This window comes from Leptodactylus fuscus, chromosome 6 (assembly GCF_031893055.1).
Source record: "Leptodactylus fuscus isolate aLepFus1 chromosome 6, aLepFus1.hap2, whole genome shotgun sequence".
Classification (NCBI taxonomy): domain Eukaryota; kingdom Metazoa; phylum Chordata; class Amphibia; order Anura; family Leptodactylidae; genus Leptodactylus; species Leptodactylus fuscus.
The window spans coordinates 114,545,866-114,561,652 of NC_134270.1; the positions used below are offsets into that span (position 1 = coordinate 114,545,866).

Here is a 15,787-nt window from a genome sequence, read left to right on the forward strand (position 1 = left end):
GAACAAAATTTATTTTTCAGCGTTCATTATACGGGAAAAACATTTTTAGATTTTTGTAGTTTGGGCATTTTTGGATGCAGATATTCCTAACGTGTTTAGGTTTACAATTGATCTCGGGAAATTTAATAACTTTGAACTTTTAGGGTAAGTTCACACGGGGGTTTTTTTTTTGTTTTTTTTTTTACGGGTAGCTGCAGTGCACCGGCATCCAGTCGTGCACTCCGCTCTGGATTAGGCTCAAATGAACGGGCCTAGTTGGGAGGGAGTGTCTTATAATAATAAGCAACTCGCTTCTTTTTCCGGGAGCCGGCACAAACGGTTCCCGGAAAAGAGAACTGACTGGCTCCCATTGATTTCAATGGGAGCAGTCTTTTTGGTCAGGATTTTGAGGCGGATATGGCCCCATGTGAACTTACCCTTAAAATTAACTTTTTTAGCTGAATAGTAATATTTCTATGGCAGGCCTGAGAGTTTTTAAAGGGCTTTTGGCTGCCATAGCAACCGCCTGGCTCCTGCAATATTACTACATAGGAGCTGTCTGGAGACCCAGAACTACAGTAAACCGTGACCTTCAAGACAACAAGACTGTGACCACAAGATATTTAAAGAAAATGTTTAAAACGCTGCAAAATATTTAAATACTTATACTTGCAAAAATGACTAAGGGCTCGTTCACACGTGAACAAAGGGGCGGATTTTGACAGTGGATTTCGCTTCAAAATCCGCCCCTTACAATGGTGGTCTATGCAGACCGCCGGGCTTCTTTTTCTGCTAGCGGCGGGCTGCTACTAGCGGAGAAAAGAAGCGACATGTCCTTTCTTCAGACGGAAGCTGTGGCGCGCTGGACCGTGGCTTCCGCCTAGCGGCAGCACCCTCCTGTGTCGGCTCATTCATTTGAGCCGACAAAGGAGGGGAAAGCTGTGACCGCGTCTCTCTCTGTGTCAAAACCCGCGTGGGCGCCCCACATGTGAACTAGCCCTAACTTTGAATTATCTACAAATTTAAAAATAGTTATGTACATGGGAATACCCCTTTAAGGAGAAACCACCTATTAGGAGTGTGGAGACTTATACAGCCATAGTTGCTCCACTGCAAGGACACATGGGAGGAATCTCCATAGGCATTAATCTATAGTTGGTCTCCCTCCTTTGCAGCTATAACATCTCCCACATGTATTTTTCCCCATTTGTCCAGAAGAGCACTTCTGAGGTCAGACTCTATAGTTCGATGAGAGGTTCTGACTACATGCACTCAATGTTCGCATTACATTTATGTGCTGCTTAGGCCACCTCAGCCCCATTCACCCCAGTCAATGAGCTAGGGATGCAAAATGGACAGGCATAGGACCCACTCTGACAGCTGAATACATGGACATGTGTATGTGGCTTTAGAAATAAAAGGGTCAGTGTGCTAGTTCTGAAAAACATGGCTAGCACACTGAAAAAGCACATGTTTGTGTGTAAGGAGCCTTACTTTGCAGGACAGGACATGCCATTTAAACTGCTGAAACACCCAACAGAGGCTCCAAACATTAAAGCCTAAAACTCAAGTTTAGACTTGAAAAACTGTTATATTTGCCAGATCTTTCAAAGTCATCAGATAGGATTAAAGTACATTCAATATAATACAAATTACAGCTATATTGACTGTGCAATACATGACTCCTGGAGGAGCTTATTATAAGTATAGTCTCTCTGTGTCCCCAGTGTATTCTTTCCAAGCTCCTTAGTAGCTAAACTGCACATAATTAGTGCCACTTTGGCTACTGGGTGCGCAGCCTGTAGCTAGAATATTCTGCTCTTATTTAAGGAACCACATTGCTGGAAAATATGCGCAGCGGACATGCTGAAATTCCCAAAACCATTGCAGCATGTCAATACCACCTACTGAAACTCCATTTCCGTGTAGGTATAATGGAAGCAGAAGGTCTGCAGAGGAAACCTCTGTGGGAAACACCTGTGATGCGTGGCTGCGGTGGTTTTCCCAGAGCGCCATTTTGCTGAGGCCTGCTACATGGCACCAGCCTAAAGGGGTTTTCCAGTCTAACCAGATTTATGATAAGCATAGCTAATTCAATAGAAGATTTTTGGTGGTCTGACATCCACAGTTATTAGCTTACTGCAGAGATCAGCTTCCACTCACTTGGGAGAAGAGCTGCAGTCCTTCTGTACAGCCAATACATGAGAGAAGAATAGAGCAGGAGGCGGCCAGGTCTATGCCCGCAGGTTACTGGACTCTGATCTGCAATAACCTAGTTAGACCAGTACACAGGGAACAGAGCTGTCTGCTTCCTGCACCATTCTGAGAGCAGCTGATCCGTGGCAGTGCCTAATGTATCCTCATTAATCGGATAATAATGACCTATCCATAGGATGGATCATCAACATTTTTAGCCTGGAAAGCCCATTTAAGCTGATAGATCCACTTTAATGCAGTATTCACACATGATACAATACAAATTCACTGTGTGTCCACACTGCTTTCTACCCATAAGATTTATTAAAGACTGTAAAAACTAAGTATATCCTGTGAAATTCTATGGTTTAATTCCATACCGGGACTGGCATCACTTAATGGTACCTATTGCAGCTCATTGTACTTGGCTCTACTGGAGAATCTCAGCCTGCATATTCCACTCTAGTTCTGTCAATCCATTAACTTTATTGGTGACATTTTTAAAATAACTTTTTATTTTTCACATCCTTAAATGATTCGCAAAATATATTAAACAGGAACCTCCTGCCCAAATAATGGAACACTGTACACTTCCCAAAATAAAAAAAGGGAGGGGGTTAGGAAATAAAAAGACAAAAATCACATCCACACAATAAAAAGGACTCCCGCTCTACCAGTGAGACCAGTGCCCAAGAACAACTGTCCATCATTGTTGGCCTGGCTGGCAGATACGGGCATGTAATCCATTAGACAGTATGCCAGCAATTTTACAGGGAATTGTTTTAGCCTCCTGATTCCGATTCAAGTCACCAAATGCAAGATGATGAAGACTGGGTGGGCCTGGAGCATTGGGACAGGAAACCTGAGCAGAGAGAAGGGATGGTGACAACTCTCCTACAGAAAACCTGAACCATGAGGTGGAAAGTGGAGTCTTGAGTTTATTACCACTTGATAGGTCAGACAGGATCTTGTGTAAAGCAAGCAAAATGGCGGCTTGAATTGTATATTTAGATGAGGGATATCATTGCAAATATGCACTTTCAAAATTTTAATATACCTTCGGTGAAATAAACAGCCAATAGCCATTAAAGTAACATCCCTTTTTTTCTGATGGAAAGATCGGGCATGTGATAGGACTCATCAGTAATCTACTCTACACCCCAAAACATATATACAACCATGGATTTCCTAACAAGGCAGAGCAAGAAAACTGAGGATGTTATCAAATGTTTTGCTCTCCATATCTAAGCTTAAAGGGGTTTTCTGGAATTACAATACTTTTGCCCTGTCCTTGGGAGAAGCCTAAGATCAGGTGAGACATACATGCAAGGCTTGGTTCACACATCAGTATGCCATCCGTCTGTTTGAATTCAGTTTGAGACTAAAAACGGACTGATACACATACTGTTTGTATACTGACACCTTTTTATGCTGATAGCAAACACTGTCCCCTAGAGGACAGATGAGGGGATTAAAATAGAAAATTGTAAACAGAGTAGAGATAAGGACATATAATAAATGTCCTTATCTCATATAAAATATGTCCTTATCTCTACTCTGTTTACAATTGCTACTTTTGCTAACAGCATAAAAAGGTGTCAGTATACAATCAGTATGTGCATCAGTCCGTTTTTAGTCTCAAACTAAATTCAAAGGGATGGATGTTATACTGATGTGTGAACCAAGCCCAAGATACTCGTCTCCTTATTTTCCAATACACATGTATACTTGGCTCAAATAATCGTATACGCATTCTCTATGGGGAGAGGAGAGAAAGCTGTTGATCGGCATATCAGGGGGCTTATCTTCTGGAGAAGAGCAGCTTCTTTAATTGTTTGTTAAAAGAAAATTTCAAGTGTTTTGGCAACAATTGTCATGTGTTTTTTTGGTATTTTTACCCAGAAAAAAAACAAAAAAACCCAAAAACCACAAAAGTATTTACACTTTTCAATAGAGATGAGCGAGTACTGTTCGAAACGGCAGTTTCGAATAGCATGCACCCATAGGAATGAATGGACGCAGCTGGCATGCAGGGGGTTAAGCAGCAGGACGCCGGCCCCGTCTGCGTGCCGGCCGGCTCCATTCATTCCTATGGGTGCGTGCTATTCGAAACTGCCGTTTCGAACAATACTCGCTCATCTCTACTTTTCAATAACTTCTTATAGACTTTAAAATGAGTTATCTGCTTTCTATTATTGATGGTCCATCTCTAAACTAGGCCATCAATGTTAGACCTGTGGGGGTTTGACAGCAGGGACCCCCACAGATAATTTGCACAGGTAATGTTTACATGCCAAGAGCCAAACTGCTCAATCGCAAATGGTAACAGACTTCAACACTGCAGTCCCTAAACCTGCCGTTACAAACTGTAAAGCAAGAGCACAGCGCAACAGTATGTAAACAATACTGAGAGCTGCGTTGTTCCGGAACAGCAGATTTGTGGGGGTCCGATCAGCTTAGCTATCTCGAGACCACATGGCTCCTACTAATGTTTACACACCACTGTGCTGCACACTTGCCATACAATTTGTAGTGGCAGGTTTATGTACTACAGCCTAAGGATAGGCTATCAATAATAGAAAGCAGTTACCCCCTCCCCCCCCTTTAAAGTAACATCTGGCCACAACTGAGCCCCCCCAAAATGTAAACAAATTTGCAAAAAGTGCTACAAAAGCTGTGGGCAACTGCAGCCTAATAGGAATCCGGCTCAGTCAGGTCATTATGGTGTAATCCTAAATTTACAAAATCAATGTTTTAACAAAATTTCACCCAGGCAAAAGTAGCACTGAATCTAAATGGAACCCTGTAAGACGCTTCATCTCAGTTTAAAAAGGGCTGAGGCTTTGTTTAAAAAAGTACCACATAGGAAAGGGACCGACAGGAGTTTGTCACAGGGTCTGTATTTCATGGTTTCCAGGTTCTCTGTAGGTGTACCATGAAAGGGCGTCACATGATGCCACCACCTCATCTTTAGAACAATATGCTGAATAAATATTATCCAAGCAAAAAGGCTTCTTCAATTCCTTTTCCCACGTCTGAGAACGCATAGGACGACTTAAGCTTATAAGGCTTTTACTTTAGGAGACATGCCTCTGAAGTAGGTCTTGCACTCGCTTGATAATCATCTTCTGGGGTATGAACAGGCCACCACTCATGGGTTCAACTAATAGAATGCGCACCCACTTCGCAGCCCTAGTAGCCTTAAAAGGCGGAGTAAAGAAAAAAAAAAAAAGCAGGAAGCCGAATGCTACCCACATATTGCACAGTCTTTAATTCTCTGCAGGACTTTAAAATCAGGAGGGGAAGGAGGAATGGCTGATAATGATGACAGAGGCAATGATGATGATGATACAAAATGGCGGCCCATGAAAGGCGTTTGAGAAGGCAAGGGTGAGGCTGGGGTGCTGCGGAGTAAAATAACAGTCAGACACCACTGCACCACATGTCCGGTGGGGAGTGAGGGGCAGTTTAAAACTCATCACTCTCAGCGGCGTGCAATTGTGTGTCATCTGCATCCGTCATGCTGCTCTCTTGCGACTCATCAGTTCCCACTTGAAAGAAACAAAAGAAGACGTCTGTTAATTATCATGAGAATGATGCCAGCGCAAGCTGACGCCTTCTGATTTCAGAAATAAGACGGCAGCCTTTTAACTGAAATATTGAAGACTTCAACGTTTCTCTTTAAATAACCTGGCAGTAAAGATAAAATACAGCGACCATTTAAAATACATCTGTCGGCTTTGTTTTCAATACAGGGCTCCATCTGCAGGTCACAGATAACCATTCTTTTAAAGGGGAGAGGATATTAAAAAAAAAAAAAAAGTATATAGGTCTTTTTCCTAGCTTTAATATTTCACATATACACTATTTTTCACAATCTATAACCATCTAGTTACTAATCAGATAATCCTTCCATAACCATCAAGTATAAGGTAGAAGTATGCCCGGATGTGACAATGAAGATGTTTTAATGGAGCAGTTAAAGCGCTGCCTAAACACGGAGAAAAATTTTACAATTTTTTTTTTCTCATTTAATTCCTGGTTTTGATTTCCAAAACCACACATGAACAAAACCCAAACGTAGCCTTAAGATGTATTCACATGTGCCGGTCTAGTTACTTTTTTAGAGTTATATTGCAGAACTGCAGGATTTTGGTTTGCCTGAGCATTCTAAAAATTGCAGCAAAAATACTTTTCAAAATCTCACATGTGAATACACCTGTGGCCCCAAGCCTCCCTTACCTGTTTCATATGGGTAGCACTCACTGATTTGTTCCTCTTGTGTCACAGCCTCTTCATCATCTGGCAGGTATCGCTTATCTATGGCCTCTTTGATCTGGTTATTTGCTCCTTTGGGATCCAAGTCCATGGCCCATGAAAAATTCATAAGGGCCAAGTGTGTCTGACCAAGCTTCTTATACACCTGTGGATGAGGATTGTGATATACTGTAAGATTACAAAACTTTGTTACCAAAAATATTTATAGTGTTTCTTTGAGGTTCTATTTTAACCCTTTCAGACTTAAAGGGTTATTTTATTCTCTGTTTTTTTATGACAGAGATTAGGATACCCAAATCTCTGCCCCCAAGGTGGCTTGGACTTTCATAAATTGGTGAACGTGGCTGTTATATGCTATTTCTGCAGTTCCACAAAATGTAAATGGAAGTTACAGAAACAGCCTAAGGGCTCGTTCACATCTGCGTTGTCCTCTCCGTAATGCAGGTTTCGGTTTCCTGCATAAAACAGAGCAGGAGACGGAAACCTGCAGGAGTCTCTCTCACCCATTCATTTGAATGGGTGAGAAAGCTGTGCGGCTGTGAGCGGCGGTGAGCGTTTTATGCTCTCCGCCGCGAAACCGGGTTTTTTAATCCGGACACAGTCGAACATGCAGTACTCTGTGTCCGGATTAAAGAATCCGGTTTCGCGGCGGAGAGCATAAAACGCTCACCGCCGCTCACGGCCGGACTCGGTCTGTGCTTTCAGTCTTCTGGCATGCAGAAGACGGAAAGCACAGAACGGAGAGTAGAACGCAGGTGTGAACCTAGCGTCACACAGCCAATAATGCTGTTTCAGTAACCCCCACTAATCAGTCAACATCTCAAGAAGGGAAACATGGTCACATGACTGACTGCGGTCATTGATAAGTTGCACTTTACTCTTACCTTTCCTATTAAAAAGTAAACTAAGGATTCCTTGGGGACAATCTGTTTTAACTCCTCCAGCTCTTGCAGTGCAGACTAATATGAAAAAATAAAAATGAGATAACACACACACACACAAAACCCCCCAAAAAAACACATCATAAAACTGATACGGTATACACATCAGAAGCTACAATAATCATACCTTATATTTCTCATTGGCAAACAAAATGGAGGCTCGGTGGAATTTGCATAGTGGGTTTTTGGGATCTATGGAAATGGCTTTGTTAAGAGTATCCAAAGCCTTATCTGATTTCTTGAGCGCGTGCTGTACCTATAACAAAATAATACATGTGAAGTCGCTTGAAATGCTATGACCATGAACATAGAGTCTCATACTCAATTATGGGAATTATGAATAACGGATGACTCACTATTAACAGGAACAAAACACCACTTACCACTCCTATATGGCACAACAATACTGAACTTTGTGGGTTGATATCTAATGCTTTCTGGAAATGCATCTCTGCCAAGCTAAATTTCTCTTGCTTGTAGTAAATCATTCCAAGACCATACCTAAGGCAATGAGGCAAAAGAAGAAAGTCATCGGTTTATGGGTTGTATTTACCTCTAAAGTGAAGTAAAATATCTGCAAGTGTGAGGCCATGGCATTACAGAAACATTAAAGTGCTATATGTGAAACAAAACTAGCTAGCTTGTAGCCCTGGTTCTGCATGTTCAGAGACTTGAGTTTTTTTAGTTAGCTCCTACATTTCTGAAACCCAACTCTGTCTTCTACCCCCTCTTCCTGTTCCTTGTCATGATATATATTGTGGGAGTTGTAGATTAGTCCCTATAATATATATATTATATTAGGAAAAAGTGTGTGAGGAAGAGTAGGAGGTGAGAGGTCATGACCAGCCTGGAAACCTAAAGTTCCAAATATGCAGAACCCAGACGAAGAGCAGTTATGAATCAGCTGCGGTGTCCGTCTCGCGGCAGCACCCTCAGGACTACGCCCATTCATTTGGGCCTAATCCAGAGCAGAAAGCCGCGACGGGATGCTGGGCACAGCACCGGCATCTCGTTGCAGCTGCTGCGACGGAATATGCACACGCAGATTTGCATGTAAACTAAGCCTAAGAGGTTTCTAAGATTCAAAAAACATGTCTGCCTTGCTCCAAAACAGTTCCATGTCCACTGACCATGTGGTGTATTGAAGGTCAACTCCTTTTACTTCCATGGAGCTGAGCTGCAGTGCCACAACCTTTGTCAGATGTAGCATGGCTTTTGAAACAAAAGCAGCCATTTTTTTCCCAATCCTTCAACATGAAATAGAGTAGCAGTAATGGAATACCATGTAACTCACCATGCATTATAATGTCTAGGGTTGACACGGATGGCATTCCTGAAGCAGGCAAGTGCTTTGTCCAACTCCTCCGTTAGTACAAATTCATGTCCTAACAGCGTAAAAGCATATGCATAGCCAGGATCCACTTGAATGGCCCGCTGGAAGAACTTAATGGCAATATCATGCTCCCTTTGCAGACTGAAACAGTTTCCAGCAGCGCACCAAGCCTGAAATGACAAATATTGTTAAAGTATTCTGGATGTGTAAATTAATATGTAACAGTGTGTAGGTCATTAATAACATCTGTAGGATCTACCATAAGGCTTAGTTCACACGTGAATAGGGGTGGCGTGATTTGGTCCGGAAAAAAATGCTTCAGGAATTAGGAAGCGGTTTTTGGACACTGAGGTGTTTTTTGGAGCAGATTTTGGTAAAAACCGCCTCAAAAAAACGGCAGGCGGTTTTCCCTCCTGCACAGTGAACGGACCTTAAAAAACAGCATTGCGGTATTTAGCGAAAAAAACGTGACGCGGTTTCCTCCTCCCATTCACTTGTATTGACTTCCTGAGGCAGAATCCGCCTCAAGAAAGGTCATGTCGCTTCTTTTTTCCGCTAGTGGCAAAAAACTACATAGACCACCATTGTGAGGGGGGAGGATTATGATGTGGATTCTGCGCCATAATCCGCCCCCTCTGTGCCTGTGTGAACGAGCACTAAGGGTCTCATAGGTGGGACTCACACGGAAAGTCATTGACTTGAATGGCTGACATTTTGTGGCTTTTCCTTCCTTTTACAACCACCACAGCCAACATCACAAGAGGGTGGGACTTGTTTTCTAAAATCGCATAGGCAAGACCCAAACCTATCTGACATTTATCGTACATGTTATCAGATATGTCAAATGTAAGTTGTCAAAATCCCCATCTAGAACTACAACTGTGCTTTGAAACCTAACTGGGCATACTCAAGAGATTCTCCAAATTCATAACCCTCACCTCCGGTGAATTCTTGTCCATATCTGTGAGGTCCTTGGAGAGTACAGAGAGTGCCACATCCTTCTGTAAATGCCATAGCGTGGTGGAGTAAATTTCCATGCCCTCAACACGATAGTTTTCAATCCTGCGCACCTCCGAAAACACACGCTCTGCCTGCATAAACAAATAGCAGCACTTAGGCACTACAAAATAAAATCTAAAAATAAAATGTGTAGCATAAAAGTTCTGCACTTCTAACTAGAAAAATCTTGGTACATGTGTTTACTATGGCGAGCACAGATACATTTCTGTAGAGATACAGTTAGTATACCTCCTCCACTGTCACCTTTACTCTTGTATTTCAGATGACAGATAATCACTCATTCCTGACTTTCTGGATTTAAGTTAGAAATACTGTAAAGCATAAATCATCTTAAGAATACAGGCAGTAAACGTATTTGTTCAGCTAGTACCTTCATTATCATCTATGCAAGTCCCTTTTCCACTGCATTGTACCAGAATGCCTTAGTGCATCTTTCATCACTTTTGTAGCTTTCTTGTTGTGAAAAAGTTGCACAGAGTACCTGGCAGGAGTGCCAACATTCACACCTCCATCAAATTGATAATGACATAGGATAGGGCATCAATGTACTAAACCATCGACAACTCTTGGGATAAATCATTGTATTGGGTGGGGATTTCAACATAGAATCCTGACTGAAATCTGTGCTCAACCCACAGCATAACAGGCAAGTGTGCCAGTTAAGCCCCTACTGCAAAGTCAGTGGCATCTGAATAAACATCTGGTGTGGTTTTGTTAAAGAGTTAAATAAATCTATACAACTGTGAGAAAAAAAACCCCAAAACAATCTCTTACCTGTAAATATTCGGCTAACTCGAAATAGGCTCTGCCAATCTGACACAGTACCCAACCTGTGTTGTAGTGATGGGAAGGTAGGTGGCTCAGTATGTTGATAGCTTCTTTACAGTTGTAGGAGCACAAGGCTACATAGCCTTTTCCCATATCCCTCAAGAGGCTCATTAACCCTTCTAGGATAACAAAATGACAGAACATAAACATCTGACAGACAGAAAGTGACAACTGACACTGCTGCTGTTCCTATTCCTAATATGTTCTGTGTCTCAAACTATTGTTCACCTGTGAAATGACTAGATAGGGATAACACGACGTAATTGTAATGGTCAAATGACAGCATCTTCTTTAGCCCATTCTATTAGATGCAAATCCATGCACTAATCTGGGGGCGACACTTTTTTTTGTTTTGTATACAGGGGCCTATTGCATGGATAAAAGTTGTGCCACCAAATTTGAAATGCATGTACAATATATAAGAAAGTTGCATGACCTACTATTTTCTAAATCAATCAGGACATCCCAACAGGGCTGTGGAGTCAGTAAGTTACTGAAGGCTCCAAAATGGCTATTAGGTCTCCTTAAAGGGGTTGCCCAGACTAAAATTTTAATTGATCAGGCCATACCCACCAGTCTCCAGGGCCTTTCCGCACGGTCCAGACCGGCAGCTCTGTTGCTGTCTACCGCACGGGACAGCTGAGGCCAATCAGTAGCTTCAAGAAGGGAACTGGGGACATTATTATCTGTGACATCCCCGTTTCCCTTCCTGAGGCTACTGATTGGCTTTAGCAATCACATGAGTGCTGAGGCCAATCAGGAACCTCAGGAAGGGAACTGGGATGTTATAGCTGGTGAGACATTCAACAGCAAGAAGGCAGCTGAGCTGTAGGACTGGACCACCCTGGTAGGACACCGGAGCATCGGGGACAGGTGAGTGAGGTTATTCACCCCCCAACTTCCCCATCCTAATTAGTAAAATTACGTTTAGCCTGGACAACCTTTTTAACCACTTCAGTACCGGGCCAATTTGTGGTCCAGGACCAGACACATTTTAGGTTTATTACGTATGTGCGGTTTTGAGGTCTGTAAAATTTTTCTCGTATGTCTTAGTCAACTAATTTTTGCGTCTTTTTTCGGGGACACATAGAGCTTTATTTTTATTTTCAAATGTGTTTTAATTTTTTTTTTATATCCAGGAAAATATAAACAAAATAGGAGGGAAATTGTGTCTGGTTTTCAATTTATAATTTTTTTTAAATTTAATAACACAAAGTGTCACTGAAAAACTTTATAAAATAGTTTTTCCTCTCCGTTACGGTAATTTTTATTTTGTATGGTGTCATCGGGGGCGGGGCTATAACCTTTAATAACGGCGTTTTATTAGCGTATTTATTTATTTTTTATTATTATTTTATTTACATTTTTTTAAAACTTTTTTATTATATTTTTATTTTATTTTTTTCCAGATTGTGTCCCCATAAGGTGATAAGAGACCTTTGGGGACATCTGATCACTTTTTTTTTGTACTTGAGGCCGATTTCTCCTATAACTGGGGCTGGTACATTTAACCTCAGTTACAGGAGGAATACAGACTCCTGCACACTGTATACACAGTATGCAGAGCTGATCTGAGTCCTGTAGGACCCAGCAGCTCTGGCAGGACACTGCTCCCGGCGGATCACGTGTCTGCCGGGTCAGAGGGCAGCTGATTTATGGCTGCGTCCATAGCCGTGTATACAGCGCTCATTCCTGGTCTTCGTCTTCTCACTGGCTTATTACATCTGCCCTGCTGACATTATTTTATGATAATAAGATTTCTATGTTTTATACATGTTGGCACGTATTCTCTCTTTGATAATTCTTTCTAATACGGCCATTTTTTGGTATTTTAGTGTTTGCTATGCATATGGTCCGTTGTAGTATTTGAGGAGCCTTTTTTTGTTTTGTGGAAAAGTAGAAGTCTGAGTCAGTAGTTCGGCCTACTGACTCCACAGCCCTGCAACCCAAGCCGATATATTTAAAATATCCCAGACTTATAAACTGGGATATCTCCCATAAAAATCTACCTCTGAATATAGTTTCCTGATCAGGGTCTGGTAAGGGCAATCTGAATTTCTAAACATTGTAGCACAATTACCATATAACCCAGTACTATAGCACACTACTCACCTGCTGCTGCCTTTTGTATTGTCAGTGCTTGGATCTGAGGGCCTACATTGGAAATTTTGCCTTCGGAGATGATTGAGGAATCAAGCTTACTAATTTCCAGACTCTCGTTCATGTTGGCTTGTGTAACACCACCTTTATTTGTTTTGCTTTTGGTTTTACGGTTTGGGATTTTGGGTGGAAATTTCATTTTCAGTTTTTTACTGTTCTCCTGTAACACGGGAGAAGAATAAAAACAAACAAACAAAAAAAGTTACTTATTTTCACATAGCTTTTTAGATTACTGCACGGATCAGCTGAGGGGGGCCGCCTTCCGATGCGTATGCTACACTAAGCACAGAGGCAGAAGCAGTTGGTATCATGCCTTGTATGGTGCCCGTGTGTCATCACTGCAGCTCAGACACCAATGAAAACCCCTTTAATTTTCTCCATGTACATAAGAAATATATATTTAACAAGCACTATCGCAAAGTCCTACCTTGGTGGTGGAGCTGTCGCTGGTGAAAAGGCGGGAACTTCGACGTGGTAATGCGTTAGGAGGGGCGGCTATTGTTGGGCTCAGTACCTGAGGTGTAGTGCTACAAAATAAAAATACATTTATAAATAAAAATTTACACATGATTGTCGTAATATAGTAGGTTTCACAGCTAATGTTATTAAAGTGGACTTCCACTTATAAAACTACTGTTATAAATTAAATAGTGCCGGTGAATATTAGAAACTCTGATCCTATACAAATAAGTTATTACAATCTCTGTATTCAGCCTCAGACGAGTCTATAAGGAATGAATGAGGATGCTGCTGACTAGTTAGTAGATTTAGTGTAGTGGCAGAGCTTTATCTTGAAAGATTTTGCAGAAAGAGTTCTCTCCCTCACATTGTATCAGACATAGCAGTTGTAGTCAATTATGTGTCCTTTCTAGCAGCCTGCGTCTCTATCGACTTCTGTTTAAGAAGTAACTTGGCCTGATAGTTGGAGTGGGAAACACGTTTGATTTGATAAGATAGATTACAAAGTTGTTTTTTTTTCTTATTAACTCAATTTATGAAACGTTCTTTCATAATCAGAGATGAGAGAATCTGTTGTAATTGCTTATAAAAAGTCATATAATATTTCCAAGGCATCTCATGCTAGATGCCTTCTAAAGTGCAACTTCAGCCAAAATTGAACATGTAACTTTCAAATCATCAAATCATGCTCATCTATAACATTTCCCAAAAAGCTGTATTTTGGACACAGATGTTTTTCATGTTTGGTTGTAATGGAGAGCATAGACTTCAGTTTCACCCTAAAGACAGTTAGTAAGCGATCCCCTGTCCCTCCAGAAAGACACTATTTAGCATTGTGAACCTTTGGAAGCATTAAAAGGGCAATCTTCTCTTCAAAGTATAACTAAACTTTCAGACAACTTTCTGGCAACGTTTGTGTCATTAATAAATTTTGTAATATACTTTAACAAATTGTGTCTCCTTTCTGTCAAACCCTACATTTCTTTATTTGCTCCTCTACGAAGAGCTGGCCCTGCTAAGGTTGCAGTTCTACCTTTAGGCTGAAGCCCCACATTGCGGAAATGCAGCTTTTTTTTTTTTTGTTTCAGATTTTGCTGCGGTTTTTTGAGCCAAAGCCAGCAGTAGATTGAGCAGAAGGTAGAAGTATAACAACTTCCTATATTTTTCCCATTCCTTTTGTAGCCATTCTTGTCTTTGGCTCAAAAAACCGCAACAAAATTAACAAAAAAAAAAAAAAAAAAAAAAGGTGCGTTTCTGCAATGTGGGGTCTTAGCCTTGTTATTTCAAGATGTATTATTGAGTGAAACACAAGGATTCAGACATTTATACTGTATGCAAGCTGCATATAAATATCTCAATCCATCTGGTCTCCATCTGTTCTCTCTTTACACTAAGGTCAGCGGACAGGTTGTGGTCAATTGGCTCTCCTGTGTCACTTCCTTACACCTGCCAGGTCGGTTATTCTGTGCCATTGGCGCAGCTCAGTTATCCCCTCTTTGATGGAATGGCTCCAGGAGTTCCTCCTCATTAGATGGATGGAGGCCTTGGTTGCGAAGGACTCTCCTACTGCCTCTAAATTTGAATCCCTCAGTCGCTGTGGGTTTTACTGTGGGAGTTACTCGAGTTCCCTAATCTATTCTCTTGACCCTCCCTGGTCCTCCCCTCCCTCAGCCCTGGCCACTTTTGCCTTTTCCTTGTGTCCCCCTTTGGTGTTTGTGTGTCCTTATATGTCTCCTTGTCTTTCCCCTCTTTCCCGATTTTCTCTTCCCTTATCTGTTTTTATCCTTTTATGTCCACTAGAACACACTTTATGAGGTTTGCATTACTTACAACTTGTATTGTGCGCTGTTTTACTGTTAAAAATTTTAATAAAAGTTGATTACACCTAAATATCTCAATCAATCCAGACTGTTTTTTTCAACCAGTGATATATCTGGAAATTATATATATGTAGAACCTTAGTCTCACATAAAAGATGAGATTCTCCTCCCTCTTACGACGCTAAAAGCAAGTTTCTACATTTTATAATGCCCAAGATATAGCAGTTTATGACCCTGTACACAGTGAGAAGCAGGGGACAACTCAATAGAGAAGTAAAAGAGAAGAAGAAAAAAAACAAAAAAACGCAGGATTTCATAGAAGAGAGGCTGCATTTGTTTAAGAGGACCTTTCACCATTTTGCCCATAGGCAGTTCTATATACTGCCGGAAAGCTGACAGTGCGCTGAGTTCAGCACACTGTCGGCTTTCCCGATCTGGGCCCGGTGTGAAGAGCTTACGGTCCGGTACCGTAGCTCTTCTATGGTCAGAAGAGCGTTTCTGACAGTTAGCCAGAGACGTCCTTCTTCACAGTACAGCCAATTGTGCTGTGCTGTGAGAGCCGGGAGGAACTCTCCCCTCCCTCCCTGATAATCCTTGTCTATGGACCAGCACTGTGAGCAGAGGGAGGGGGCGTTCCTCCCAGCACAGCACACTGCCAGCTTTCCGGCAGTATATAGAACTGCCTGTGGGCAAAATGGTGAAAGGTCCTCTTTAACAAATGCAGCCTCTCTTCTATGAAATCCTGCGTTTTTTTGTTTTTTTTTCTTCTTCTC

The 15,787-nt window shown here is 41.6% G+C and overlaps 1 protein-coding gene across 2 annotated transcripts in view; it reads right to left on the bottom strand.

Annotated features, from left to right (window-relative positions):
- Nucleotides 1–4,776: 4,776 nt before the first annotated feature.
- The window catches only part of CDC27 (cell division cycle 27), a 32,363-nt gene continuing 21,352 nt past the window's right edge, over nt 4,777–15,787 (bottom strand). The window contains exons 10-19 of one of the 2 annotated variants that reach the window (XM_075277100.1): nt 13,163–13,262; nt 12,688–12,895; nt 10,522–10,694; nt 9,666–9,818; nt 8,689–8,897; nt 7,778–7,895; nt 7,522–7,650; nt 7,338–7,412; nt 6,442–6,598; nt 4,777–5,726 (exon numbers count right to left, since the gene is read on the bottom strand). In XM_075277100.1, the coding sequence (XP_075133201.1) occupies nt 5,644–5,726; nt 6,442–6,598; nt 7,338–7,412; nt 7,522–7,650; nt 7,778–7,895; nt 8,689–8,897; nt 9,666–9,818; nt 10,522–10,694; nt 12,688–12,895; nt 13,163–13,262 (1,405 nt within the window). In that variant the 3' untranslated portion in view covers nt 4,777–5,643. Of the gene's footprint in view, nt 5,727–6,417; nt 6,599–7,337; nt 7,413–7,521; nt 7,651–7,777; nt 7,896–8,688; nt 8,898–9,665; nt 9,819–10,521; nt 10,695–12,687; nt 12,896–13,162; nt 13,263–15,787 lie in introns of both variants that reach the window. The other variant, XM_075277098.1, reaches the window with a different exon arrangement.